The 15,000-nt window shown below is 35.6% G+C and overlaps 1 protein-coding gene across 1 annotated transcript in view; it reads right to left on the reverse strand.

The window, feature by feature from the left end:
• LOC125032313 (uncharacterized protein DDB_G0288805-like) overlaps positions 1-15,000 on the reverse strand; it is a 50,606-nt gene that overhangs the window by 1,414 nt on the left and 34,192 nt on the right. Inside the window, exons 3-12 of the mRNA XM_047623409.1 lie at positions 14,832-14,993; positions 10,833-11,103; positions 8,564-9,141; positions 7,289-8,080; positions 5,525-5,697; positions 4,581-4,751; positions 3,047-3,118; positions 2,592-2,755; positions 1,741-2,145; positions 1-1,526 (exon numbers count right to left, since the gene is read on the reverse strand). The exon at positions 1-1,526 is cut by the window's left edge and continues 1,414 nt beyond it. Of these exons, the coding sequence (XP_047479365.1) occupies positions 1,432-1,526; positions 1,741-2,145; positions 2,592-2,755; positions 3,047-3,118; positions 4,581-4,751; positions 5,525-5,697; positions 7,289-8,080; positions 8,564-9,141; positions 10,833-11,103; positions 14,832-14,993 (2,883 nt within the window). The 3' untranslated portion in view covers positions 1-1,431. The remainder of the gene's footprint in view (positions 1,527-1,740; positions 2,146-2,591; positions 2,756-3,046; positions 3,119-4,580; positions 4,752-5,524; positions 5,698-7,288; positions 8,081-8,563; positions 9,142-10,832; positions 11,104-14,831; positions 14,994-15,000) is intronic.

A 15,000-nucleotide genomic window follows, 5' to 3' on the forward strand; every position in this document is an offset into this window, starting at 1 on the left:
TTACATAGTATTTAAAATTTTATAAAGAAAATAGTTTACCATTTCAGATGCTCACTTACTAATAAATGAGAAAAAAAGAGGGCCTAACTAGATAATATAGCAAGACTGAACTATTCAATGTTCAAAAATATTCATTTATGTGTTAGGAAATGCAGCCATGGCATATATCTGGGAACAGAATCAAAAATGTCCCTCTCAGTGTTCTGCCTACATCAGTTATACTTCGGTGGTTTGCATAATAAAGCGCCAAGAAGGAAACGTAAAAAGAGATTCATTACATTACAAAAATTCTTCTGTGAAAGACCAGTAAATACTGAAAACACACACTCTTCATTGCAAGTGTTCTTGTAATATAAAATAATAAAGATCAAAGGCTGACTTATTATACCTTTACTTGAGGGCTAGAAGACACTTAAAGGTCAGAAACTATGATCTAATTGGTTATGGAAAGGTCACTTTCTGCACACACTGGCAAACCTTTGTTATCAATTATCAAAGTTTGTTATTAGAAGTCAACAGTATCCCAATAGAGAAATGTATAATTTTTAACATAATTTATCCATTACAAATCACAGTCACCATCACACATTATGTTTCGTTCACACAGCTTCTTGAGCATACCTGCTGCTGTTATCAAGTAAATACCGCTTGATTACATATCTCTGTCCATCCATCTCGACCAAGAATAGCTGTCAAAGATCAGCAGATGAGGCTTCTTACATCAATGTCTCAATCAGTAATATGATTGTAATATTTTTGCCTTTATCTCTGGCAGCTATATCAACTGGTCACAGGTTGGGAGACTTCTGAGAGCCAATAAGGCAAGATATGCATCCCAGAGACTGTGGAAGTTCTGGGTACAAGGTGCCTCTACCCCCTCCACAGCCTATTAAAAAGTTCAGTTACTGCTTGAACAGAATCCCATATGTTTTGGTAGGAATTCATGAGCCTCATGTGAGATCACAATGAACATGAACTTTATATGGATGTTTCACAACTGAAGGTGAAATTATCAAATAAAAAATCAAATAAATATATAAATACGAATCACAATTTGGATCACATAAAGAAACATGCAGTAACATAAATATTAACTTTACAATCACCCTATTTTGAATAACTTCAAAGACAAAACTTTATTATTCAAAAAACATGAAAATACAATTTCTATAAGTAACATAGAACAAAACTAAAGCCAATTCTTAAGAATGCAGGCTATAAGAAAAAATTATATGAAAGAAAGGAAAAATCATATACCATCTTAAGTCGTAGTATACATAATCTGACATTCCTTCTATTCAACTAGGCTATTAGGAAAATTCTCTGAAAGAAAGGAGAAAATCATATATAATCCTAATCTGCAGTATACATAATCTGACATTTCTTTTATTCAACTTAAAACATACATCTTTTGCCACTTTCAACAGCTATTCAAAGTTTCATGGATGGCTGACTAAGTGCCACCTCTGCCAAGGCATTAAGACCTGCCATGCTTGACAAAACACTGGGCTCCACCACGCTCGTATCTGAAATGAAGAGAAGCTCGAGGTAATTTCAAGTGAAGATTCATTATTCATCATGAGATCATCTTACATGCACATAATTTATCAATAAATACTGACCCCAATATGACAGCTGAAAAAAATAAATAAATAAAGAATCAAGAAAGCACAAGCAATGATAGCCCTCTTATCAAGAAGGTGAAAGCATCCAGAAGATATTTGTCAACTCCAAACAAACCTCTTCGAAGGGGACCATTGACTGGATCATGCCGTGTGATGGTCTGCTTGCGAGCTTTCCTCTTTTGTGAACCTATGCGAGGGCCGCCCTCTGAACTACCAGATTCTCCCGGTGATAAGGATCCTCCAGCAACCAGAAGAGTACCCTGAGAGGGACTATGTTGTTGAGTGACAGATGAGGTGGAAGAGGAAGAAGATGGTGTTGGAGAAACAGCCTCACCATCAGATGTATTTCCTACGGTCCCACCATTGCTGGTACTGGTGCTGGTCACTCCTCCAGCTGTGGGCCAACTGGTGACTGTGGTAGTGGCGGTAGATGTGGCTGATGCAGAGGGGGGAGGATCTGATGTAGAATCAGCTTGTGCTGCAACACGACTGCTGCTGCTCACGACTCCCAAGGTGGCTTCTGGAAAGGAAAGCATAATACTTATGGTTCTATATGAAGTATATCAACAAAATAACTGAACAATGTATATGATACGAGAATTATTACATTTAGGAATTCAATTAAAAGGAATGAATATTCTACTGAATAGAAAACAATTATGTGAAATAGTGCCAGTATTAATGTCAATCAAAGAGTAAATTATGATAAATGCTGCCCAGTGAGTAATCCAGTGAAAGAACAAGCCATAACCTTGCTCTCATCCTTTATTAGACTGTAATTAAGCATTTTGCTCTTGATAATGCTTTTGTCCAAATGTTACTAATTTTGAGTGCTCAAAGAAAACAATATAAAAAAAGAGCAAACAAAATTCATTACAGTTTCCCGAACACAAAAGAGCTCAACAAAGCATCCCATTTCCCTCAAAAACAACAACATACTATTGCAAAGACACAAAGTTTACTTACGTGTCGTGTGTGGGGCTGGGTGGGAGGTGGCATGCACATTTGCGTGAGATGCATGTGAGGATGAGGAGGCAGAGGGGGGGCGCTTCTTTTCCTTCTTCCGCCTGGTGAAGTCGTCCAGGTCCAAGGCGGGCAGGGCTTCAATCTTTGCCTCTAAATCAAAGTCACTGTGGGATGGGCAAATCACTTTTAAAATGCAGTCTTACAACAAAAATTACGTACTAAGTATAAAATACATCACAGAAGTCTCCTTCCTGAGATGTCTTCATAATTCTGATAGCTTTGATGTGTGGTAAATGGGAAATAAAATCTTTTAAACTGTGTAATACAACTCCTGTTATGATAAATGTCAAATTTTCCATATCTTAATTACACAAAGGTACTGTAATACATCATGAGTAGGATAAATTCATATATGGATTCAAATGCTTGGGAAACAGATGGACATATCCACTTACTTTGGTGATAGTCTTCTTGACTGGCGACGACTTTTTCTCCCTCCATCTTCAGCTCGCCGCCCTCCTGCCTCCCTAATGGTAGAAACACGAGAATAAAGAAAAGGGAATAAAATTTTAAAAATACCCATTTCCCTTTGTAATTATTTAATATCTGAAGCCCAAAATTAATATAATCTAACTTTAACCTCTTATAGTTGGGCACGTCTATAGCCTTCATGAAGAACCAACTCATCAGGAAGTTTCACTATATGCAGCAAGCTCCTCGGCCAAAAGGCTAGTGAACTGGAGTATGCCCAGGCCTGCTCACTAGCTGTGGGAAGTTGCAACTCACTCTGGTGGGTGATATTCTCCTCTTATATTGTAATATATACTCCATTTTAGGAGTGTTTTTACTATCTCATTGTGCAAAGTCAGTAATGCATCTTCAAAATAGAACAGAAACACTACAGGACGTTGAAAAATTATTTTTTTCTAGAAATGAAAAAGTAACAAAAAATAATATATATACAGTGCTGCTACTCCCCTCTTCACCTATTATACTCCTTGAAACAAGGAGCAGGACACAGGGACACACCACATGTCGTGCATATGACTCTGATCTCCTTCCTTCAGTTTTGGTTCCTCCAGCAGAGTGCATAATGCCTCCAATGCTGGAACAGAGTGTCCGCAGGCATGTGTGCCTGCTGTGCTTGTTCATCCTGATATTCCTAAGGAGGAACATGCTGGAAAGAATCTGGATGTCCACCTTCCTGCAGCATCCCCAGCACCAATTCCCTCCTGAAATCTGCCTGGGTGAGATTTCCTGGGAACAGCTAGCCCTTTGATGACTGTCATATCCAGCAGACAGAAGATCTTCTTGTACCACTTGATGGTCTGTATAGCTGCTGGATATGACTGCACTAGCTGATCCGAGAGGTCAACGCCCTTCATGGTGTTACTATATGACTTCAGGCTTCAACATCTATACCCAATGGCAGTTGGGAGGCAGGGTGATGACCTTGTTGGTGTGGGCGGTGGAAAACATTGTCACCAGATGTTTGTCCATCCAATGAAGGCAGAGCATTCCAATTGGTGTACTCCAGAGGGTTATTTACCATCTCCTCCATCTTCTTTCTGGTTCTTTTCTGTCTTTTCTCTTTTTCTTTCTTTCCTTCTCTCTCTCTCTCCCCTTCCCTCCCAAAAAATACAAGACAGATTCAGACAGACAGACAGACACACACACATGAAACTTCAAAAACAGTCCATTATAAAGGTATACAGCCATGATAGGGGTAGCTGTCACCAGTGTGAACACCTATAGCCATCATGGTTATAGGTGTGCCTGGCATGACAGGTCGGCTTTGCATGATGGCTACAGGCATGCCCGGAAGTAAGAAGAGGTTAACAATCCTTGCTAATAATAAAAATCTGAATAACGAACCTAAAATAAATACATACTCCATTCTAAAATAGCCTAAACACACCAACTTCATTAAACAATAGAATTATTCCCCATTGCTTGACATAACCAACCCCTCAGACAGACCAAACTTACCCATTCTCTTCCTCGTTTTTTGAATTCATCACATCATCGTCTTCCATAGGTTCATCCTCATGGTCCTCTTCCTCAGGGTCCTGCTGCTGAACCTGCTGTGTTGGCTGTTGCCCCTGTATGTCCTCCTCATCCTCCTGGTCCTGAGCTGAATTAGATTCTGTCTCTTCCCACCTGCATTAGGGAAAAGGCCATTTTCTTGTCAAGATGTGGTAAGCATAAGTAGCAACTTTATGAAGATAATGATATGATGGTATTAAAAATGAGAGAAATGAATGCTAATAGGGATGATGATGAATCTTTCATTGCGGATTTTATTGCAAACCGATGCCTCCAAGGTCAAAAAATTTGTCACAGTGACCTTACCTGATTTCCCCATTCCTTGAACTTAAGGGATATTTTTTTCTAATGCTATCAATATCGTTAATTTTATCATTATTATTAAAAATATGGTCATATATCAGAATGTTATGAAAATATCAAGATATCCAAAAATCAATATGAATCTTTAAAAAAAACACAGAAAAGGATAAACATATATGTAGCACTAATAGCTGATTAACTGGTGGCTAAGCCCATCTATGTGTAAACACAATTAATAAACTAAAATTTCAGTGGGTAAGGCATGTATATCTTGCCATCCATGATCAATGATAAATAATAACAATGTTATTACCATATACTAACAACACAATAATGATAAAGATAATAATAATGATAATAGTAATAACAATAATAACAACAATAAAAAAATAAAATAAAAATAGAATAATAGAATAGTATGAATAATAATAACAACAATGATGATGATGATCGTGATGATGATGATGACAGTAAAAATAAAGTTAAAGATAATGATAACAATAACAACAAAAACAACAACAACAATAACAACAGTAACACTACTGTAACAATAATAAATAACTGTCAAAAAGTACTGAACGCACCGGCTATTTCTTGTCCGAGATCTCCGAGGCGCCTGCAAGACTCCCTCGGATATTAGCTCCTCATAACGCTTTCCCTTTAGCTTCCTTGGTGCTCTTGACCGCCCTCCTGAGGTATCACCCCCCAGGCCTCTGGAGGTCTCTCTGCCTGCGCGTCCCGAGGGAACATCCCGTCTCTGAGGATTGAGGAACCGAATATCAGCTTTATGCCTACTTTCATTACCTATCCCATTCACATCATAAACAAATATGGGTATAAAATGGAAGAAGAGAAAGAAAAAAAAAAAAAAAAAAAAAAAAAAAAAAAAAAAAAAAAAAAAAAAAAAAAAAAAGAGTATATATTAAAAAAAAGAAGGGTAAGAGTGAAGGGAGAAATCACTTTTAATCACTATCTAAAATAACTCATTTACTCTAATTAAGGCAATAATATTAATGTCTAGATATACAAAAACTTTCCTTGATATTAAGGCCATGTTTAAAAATATAAGTAGTAAAATATGCACTGTCTACAATGGTCTGGTTTCATCAACTCTAGAAGTGCTTAGTCATAAACACTCTATACACTCTTTAAGTGCTTTGTCATAGAACAGTCAATTACTAGCCATCTACAGGTAAAATAAAATAATAAAACAAAACCACAGAAGACAGAGCAGAGCATATGCATATATATATATATATATATATATATATATATATATATATATATATATATACATATATATGTATATATGTATATATGTGTGTGTGTGTGTGTGTGTGTGTGTGTGTGTGTGTGTGTGTGTGTGTGTGTGTGTGTGTGTGTGTGTGTGTGTGTGTGTGTGTGTGTGTGTGTGTGTGTGTGTGTGTGTGTGTGTGTGTTTGTGTGTGTGACACACACACATACATATATATACATTATATATATATATATATATATATATATATATATATATATATATATATATATATATATATGTATGTATATATATGTACGTGTATGTGTATGTGTATGTATATATATATGAATATGTATCTGTATATGTATATGTATCTGTATATGTATATGTATATGTGTATGTATATATATATATATATATATATATATATATATATATATATATATATATATCTAGATCTATCTATCTATCTATATATATATGATACATGCACTCCTGACAATAAGAAACAATGACAAGAAACAATGATAATTCAATAAAACACTAATGAAAAATAAAATATCTTGTAAGTAAATAAGAAGCATGTGGTAATTAGTATTTTTAGTTCATATATTATGTAACATATAAAACTTTCAAACATGAATCATAGATATTTTAATTTTTGCAGTTAAAATGAATATAAAATCAACATTTTCAAAGACACAGAAATATATCTGAAATATTTCAAGTATATACATCTATGGCAATTAGTGGGTCACAACCCCGAGAGAGTTGCTGAGGGATAGAGGGGGTCATGAAGCCTAGACTAATTTGCTGGGTGTTGCTATTCTTATTAAGAATATATAGAATGCTATTTTTTCTCTTTCCTTCTCTTTATCTTTACCCAAAAACATGGAGCTAGAAAATCCTTAATTCTAACAGCTGATGTTAGAGAGTGGCGAATGTCTCAGAGATTTGAGAGGGAGGTAGTAGTTATGTCAGATTTGAGAAAGGGGTCACTGACGGTTGGGAACTAATGATAAAAAAATCTAAATCCATTACAGAATAAATAATGTAACAGCTAAAAAGTATAACTTGCACTACAAACAGTATAAATGAGCTGCAGCCTTGCCTTTTTGGGTGACGTCTCATTCTCCTCCGGTCCCTTTTCTTTGGATCGCTTTCTCTGTGTTGGATTGGCATTATCACTGGGATTACTATTATTGCTATTATTGGAGTCGACTGATTCCTTTGCAGTGTTCTCCTGGTTCTCACCTTCGACTTCCTTTTTCTCATTGGTTTCTGCACTTTGGTTCTTTTCCCCAGAGTCACCTTTTGGCGTCACTTTTGGTTTACTACCCTTATCGTAAGCCTTGTCGACCACATAATGAATGGCCTGTGACATACAGAATTTTATATAAGTGCCATTTCCTTTGTTGAGAATAGCCTGTGGAAAGGAGGGCTTTTCTATATCGTTATTATTGTTATTGTTATTATGTAGGTTCTCTGGTCGGAAGAAGCGAGGATACCCAGGCCGGGTTTCATTTGGAACACTGCTGGGGAAATTTGGTTCACTACACTTTCTGTCCACAACACTATCAATTATATCTTGGTTTGATGTACACAGTTTAGTCTCTCGAGTTAAATTTAAAGGCTGGACATTTGCTGGTGCGCTACATCCAATCGGTGGGGGTTTGGTTCCTTCAGAGGGAGTATTTGCTTCTTGTGGGGAGGCTTTAGCATCCCGAGGTGGGCTGCCTGGAGGGCCTGCCACAGATCTTGAACTGAAGGGGCCATTGCTCACTCTTCTCTGCTGCTCCTCGCTGGTTTCTGTAGCTGGCTGTGTTCCTCCCTCTGGCTTATGTCTGCCTTGCGAAAATGTCCAATTTGCAGAAGATTTTGCATTTTCCTCAGTGGAACTGATCTGTAAATGTGAAAATGTGAAAAAAAAATTTAACTTCAAGATTTAAACACTGCTAAGCAAATAGCTTTAGAATTAAATTTTAAATGCTATTTATCATTGTAATTTACCAATTATGTAATCAAATTGTATTATAAAAATACAAACTACCAACAGCAACAGAGAAAATTACTGATGAAAAGGAAATAAAATTCATATTGTAAAGTATATCTGACATTTATTTATGATTTTAACCCATGTGATCTGGATGCTTCACTGCCATCATGTGGCCCAAAATATGGGTATAGGCTTACATTCACCTGCCTCTCAAGCCAAAGTTTTTCATGACGTGATGGTCATGCTATCTGGATTGTAGGGTTTAATCTTTGTTTTCTATTAGACATGAAGTTTTACTTTATTTTGTTTTATTTATTTATGAAAGAAGACAAAGCAAAAGAAAAAGAAAAGAAGAAAGGAAAATTGATGTGTAATGACACAGTAACTAACCTTGGCCTTTTCGGGACTGGGTACTATCTGCGCTTGTGCTGAAACAACAGGTACAGGTTGGTCCAGCATATTTGCATGTACATATCTCTTCTTGGGAGGTTTGGGAGGCGTCATATTGGTGGCAGGTTCAGACAGTGAAGACTGTACACTGCTTTGAGAAGTTGTAACAACAGCTGGGTCACTGCCTGTGCTGGGTTTGGGTCCGTTAAAAATGGCAGGGTTATTAGAATCTGGAGAGACACTGGGAGCCACAGCTGAAGGTTGTACCGTTCCGCTCCAGGTGGACAAACTTGTAGTAACACTTGCGTTTGTACTTATAGAGGACCCACAGGTAGAGTTTGCAGTTGCATTTGAAGAGCCACTGGTAGCAGAATTCACGTCTGATAATGTGCTAAGGGCAGCAACACTAGGAAAGGAATCGATAGGAGCACAGCGAGCTGTTGATGTGTTTGCAGCTGACACATAGGCTGTGGTGAATGTAGTAAGGCTGGATGGCCCACTAACTATATTCTGATTGCTGCTGCTGCTGGTGGAGGCTGTTGACAGGAGAGTACTTAGCCCTCCCATCTGGGCCTCATCTGTGAAAATGAGGGAAACAAATGCATATTACTATTTGCTGGCCTCAAATATATATGACTTAGAACAAAAAATGCATACAAGCAATTATGTGAGAATTCTCTCTCGCTCTATTCCTGAAAAGGGATGGTATTGATGCTTATAGTTCCTTTCTAACCCCACCTTCAGACTGTACACTTCCACATCAAAATAATTTAAATCTAAAAGAGAAAGTATCTTTCTACAAATTAAATCTCAAAGCATTTCAATACAAGTGCCTTGTTGCTATCCTCCTCATGATAATAATAATATTATCAGTAATAATAGATAATAACTAAATATAAAAGATATTTATCCTACTTTGGTAAATTTTATATTTTCAACTCATTCAATGAAACCAAAATATCAGCTTCAAATATCAAATTCTACTTTTTCAATATATAATCTATAATAATCTTGAAACTCAAGAATGTTAATTTTTGGTAAGAAACCTTATTGAAATGTGGATAATTGGAGTTATAAATTGATCCTAACTTGTACGAAAGTTATATATAATTAACCCAATACCGACGGGCATGACGTGTACGCATGTGCTATGGCCACTGTGAGTTACTTGTTTGCATGTTTTTGCACAAAGATGGCTACACATGTACAACGTCACCAATGAGCCAATTACGAGTACTGCCTGTCTCACCCAACTACCCTTTTCTTTGATTTACGAAAATGTTTTACCTTATCTCATTTTGCAGTTACTAATGTTTATAATAAAAATAACACCATCGAAATTCATAGCACGAGTAAAAATTACATTTTTCCCGCCAATTCAAATCATGTAAGGTCACAAAGTCTACTAATTGACCCCTCTGTGGCTAAGCACTAGCAGAGCCATCTATGTGCAGACATTTCACAAAAATATAGAAAATGGGCACAGCATTTTCCCCATTTTTTATTAATTTTCCCCAGCGGCATTGGGTTAAGTGGGGTGGGCTTAAAAATAATAAAGTATCAATAAGACTCACTATTTTTTTCCCCTTATTCTACCCAATGGTACTTCACAAGAAATTTAATGCAAAAAATCAGAACAGGCAATAAAACAAGACAATCTGACAGCAATTAAGACCTGTTACTAATTTATGCATCCACTGCTTATAAAAGAACTGGCAAGTATGTGGAAAAACCTACTCTCAGATGTCAGGTATGCCTTCATGTTAGGAAAATCTTAATTTGTACTGACTCTGAAGTTGTGCATCACACAAATTTCTTAGCTCTTTTGATTTATGAAGAAAGGAATATAAAGTCCTTTTAATCTTTATCATTTATGGGAACATTCTTTGTACTTAGCATGGTGATTTAATGGGTTCTTGAAGAGAATTCATTGGGAAAAATGTTGAAAAAGGCATCAAAGAGGATGACTAATTAAATAATTAAGACAAAACATATAAAATGCCTTATACAGATATAGTGTCATGTACAGTTTCTATAATCTCAGAATGACAGTCATTTTCCACAAGACAATTATGAATAAAATATAGCTCACTGTGTGGAAGCTTTTAAATGTTATATATTACCTTCATACTGATAAATAATACAAGCTAAAGAAATGACAAGAGCTATGTGCAATGCATCAAATGACTTAACAACAAGCTCAAAGTGCCATCTTGTGCTTCTAAGAAAACCCGAGTAAGGTATTCAATTCAGAAGGCAGCAAACGTACCGGCAAGTTTTCCAAAGGTGATGGCACCATCAGTTGGGAGGGGGTCACACCTGGGGACCTTCTGATTGGAGGGTCTAGCAGGAGGAGGTCGAGGGGGCTGTGCTGGGATCTTGTACCACTTGAAGTCAGGATTGGCACGCAGGAATGCTTCCTTGTACTGCCGGGCTAGTTCTGTGTAAGATGTCTTCTGCTGAGCTGGGAGGTCAGCCCACCACTCACCCAGGATCTTTGTCACCTGACGGTTCTCTAAGTGAGGGTATTTTTCTCGTACCTGTAATAGTATTTTAGGTCAGTCACCATTCTAATCTCAAGTTTAAGAGAACTATCTTTACCTTAAAATATATATTTTCTAGCAGTCCATTATCATAACAAATAACTAAATATACTGCAATAGAAATGAAGACACAGACGGAGGGAAATATAAAAGTACTAATGGTACAAAAGAATAACTTTTGATATACATAAACTAAAACCTACTAAACCTAAATGCAACACACGTAAGGCAAAAAAGAGTATCTAACTAATAATCACTAGTGATACTACTTCATCTTTCAGCTATGACAAACTAGACATAAAAAGAATGTGTCACACTAGCAAATTTTCACCTGCTTCCTTTTGCCAACCTCCAGATATCGTAAAAATGAGATGTAATTGTGATTATCATAAGAAATGACTAAGGACAGACTCATATTCAAGACAAAGTAATCAATATATTTTTTCTGATATTGAAGGATTAATTGTAAAAATAAGATATAAAATGAAACACTGCAACAAGTAACGTTTTAAGCTTGACTAAAGTTTCTCTTCAGAGGGAGTAAGACTGAAACTTATTTTTTACTTTATCTAAAGAAGAGCTTTTGACAAGCTAGAACTGTTACATGTGATTCCCTTTCTTTTGTAGCAGTGTTTATCTTATCTGTGGGTATATATTACTGTGCTTATATTTTTGTGCAACATATAACATTCACTAAAAATGACAAATAATAAAAAGGACAGTAATGCGTATACCCACTGATCACTTTCACATATCTAATTCTCAAAATGTATAAACTTAAAATGATGATGAAATGAAAAGGAAGACTTCAAACTGAGATAAAAATATATGAGAAAATGGTAGAAAAAAAAAGAGATGAAGAAAAAGACAAAATAATTTTCAGAGTTAGAATTCATCATTCAATATGTGAGAAAAAAAAACTCAAACAGGAAAGAGAGCATAAAAAGAAAGATATGAAAATAATAAATCCAAAATCACAACTTACACATCATTTCCAATAAATCTGCCATAACCAACTGAACACTATAAACAAACAAACGAACACACACACACACACACACACACACACACACACACACACATTGCAAAGTAACCATCTATGGTTGACCCAATAATTATAAGATTCATGAGGATGACATAAACAACCTGGAATACTGTTCTCCACAAAGAAATGTGATCAAATAGTAGCAAAACTAAGATACTGCCTACCAAGGGAGAAAAATGATAAGAGATAGAAATATGGAAGCATAAGTAAGTTCTTTGAGGATTTAAATGATTTTACTGACTTCTACAATGTAGACTTGAATCAGATTTTCATTAAAATTCAAAACTGAAATAAGAAAAAAATTAAAATCTAGGAGAGCACGAGAAAACAAACATTTCTTAAGGGAAATATTCAGACAACAGAGGTCTCAGGCCGTGCATGAGGAAGATTCAGCAATCATAATAACAGGTATAATCAAACCATACCCGAGTCCAAGAAAAATATTGTGGATAAAATAAACGAGAGAAAAAAAAAACAGAGCTTTTCTTTAACAACTCCGTCCCACTCAGGATGGCTGACATCATGCTATGGTTAGACTATCCCCAAATAGGAAACACATCCCGTCATATATGCTGCAGCCAAGTGGATAAAGAATAGGTAAGTCTATGCCTCTCAAATGAAGCTTGGAAATCCTGTCGTGAATGGGTTAACAGAATGACTAAATGCAAAGATGAAATAGTTGTCTATACTAAAACATAAAATTGCATGTGATCCTAAATAGAAGATTCCAGCCAGTTCATTAATGCCAGTGACTTTGAAACAGAGAGAAACACTCTCACTATGAATTAGTATATTGACATCCTAACATTCAGGAAGCAGGAATAAAGGACCTACTGAAAGCTTTAAATAAAATGAAAGCAGATTCACTAGATTCTAAAAAGAATGTGCTGAACTCTAACTATATTTACAATATTGCATTACACCCCAATACAAGAGAAATGATAAGCAAATCCTCAAAATTATAAACCAATATCACTAACAAGTGTAATAAACAAACCACAAAAAAGTAGCTCAGAAACGGCACTACGGTATCAGGAATAATAAATCACGCATATAAATCTCTTGCTTTTACAACAGCATTTCTAAGATTCTGCAGTTGTGAGATGTCCGAGTAGATTTTAATATGGTATTTATATATAAAAGATGAATGATTACAGGTAAACAAAGTATGTGGAGGCAAGGAAATGGTAAAGGAAGAAGTGACCATGACACAATACAAGTTACGAGAAGCAGTATTAAACATGTTAGAACAACAAGATGACCTCAGAATATAGGAACACTAGGCCAAAGGAATACATGAATGACACAAGTTACAAATGCTGTCAATGAGCGCAAGCATGAATAGGCTATTCATGTATGTAGATATAATGTATTAGAAAGATATAAATTTCCATTAACATTCAGATTGGGGGGACCTCTCCTGAATTTACTTGGTAGGGTTAATGCACTGTACATGACTGACATTTTACAAAATGTTAAGTATATTCATTGAATCTTCAACTTTCATTTATGCAGGCATTTTTTTTTGTAGTTTTGTTATATCAATGTGTAAGAAAAGTATTTTGCATATTTGGTAAGTTTTGGCAATAAACTATATATAACTTGAAAGGGATTCTTAGACTCACAAGAAAAAAAAAATACTTGTAATGCAAAATTTGGCCTTTTTACATATAAAAATATTAAATATATGCATTAGTTACCTAAATACATTCTGACTGTATCACTACTAACATGCCTTGCAATACCACAAGTTAGATTCCAATAGGTATGTATCTGATACTATGCAGAAAAAACTATGCATTAAATGTTTTTTTTCTGAAAACTTGAAAAATATTGCAATGAAATGCTTCAAAGATCAGCAGGCTCCTTTTCTTCCTAATGCTAAGATCTAGGGTAATAAAGAAGGTATCACTTAGATTGTCTTCCCTTGTTTCTTGTGAGAGAGAGAGAGAGAAAAAAAAGAAAAAAAAAAAAAATATATATACATATATACATATATATATATATATATATATATATATATATATATATATATATATATATACATATATACATATATACATATATATATATATATATATATATATATATATACATATATACATATATACATATATATATATATATATATATATATATATATATATATATATATATATATATATATATATATGTGTGTATTTCAAAATGTAAAAACCTGATACTGTAATTCTTAAAATGTGGTTTCTTGGCTCTCTTGACCCGTGTTTTATGTTAACAAATCAAATCACAAGCTTCTCCTTAAAAAAACATAGGTAGATTGCATAAACAGAGTAGTGTTCTTCACACACTTTCATTAACAACTTTGGAACTGAGTAGACAAGGAAGAAGAAGAATGACGGGGAAAACTATCCCTACGACAAAGATATAAGGACATAAAGATATTGAAAGTTCCAGCTACAACTACTGAAGAATGGAACAACTTTCCAAAAACCACTGGATGTGCCAGGAACATACATCAGTTGAAACTGTTTGGTGAAATTCTAAATACAGTAGACAGGTCCCTCTTGGGACAGCTCTCATTCCCATATTTGAACAACTAGATAAGACACACACACACACACACACAGAGAGAGAGAGAGAGAGAGAGAGAGAGAGAGAGAGAGTGAGAGAGAATCACCCTTGATCTCGTTCTACGCACCTGAGCTCTATGTCTTTTACAGAAAATGAGGAAAGCATTCATGGGGCGACGTGCAGGGTGTGGGGGAGCATCCTCCTGCTGGGGCGACACATCCTCTTGCTGGGGGGACACAACATCCTCCAAGTCGCCTTCGCCCTCGCTCTCACCACCAGATCGACTCTCCTGCAAG

The sequence above is a fragment of the Penaeus chinensis genome, chromosome 14 (assembly GCF_019202785.1).
Source record: "Penaeus chinensis breed Huanghai No. 1 chromosome 14, ASM1920278v2, whole genome shotgun sequence".
NCBI classification, from domain to species: domain Eukaryota; kingdom Metazoa; phylum Arthropoda; class Malacostraca; order Decapoda; family Penaeidae; genus Penaeus; species Penaeus chinensis.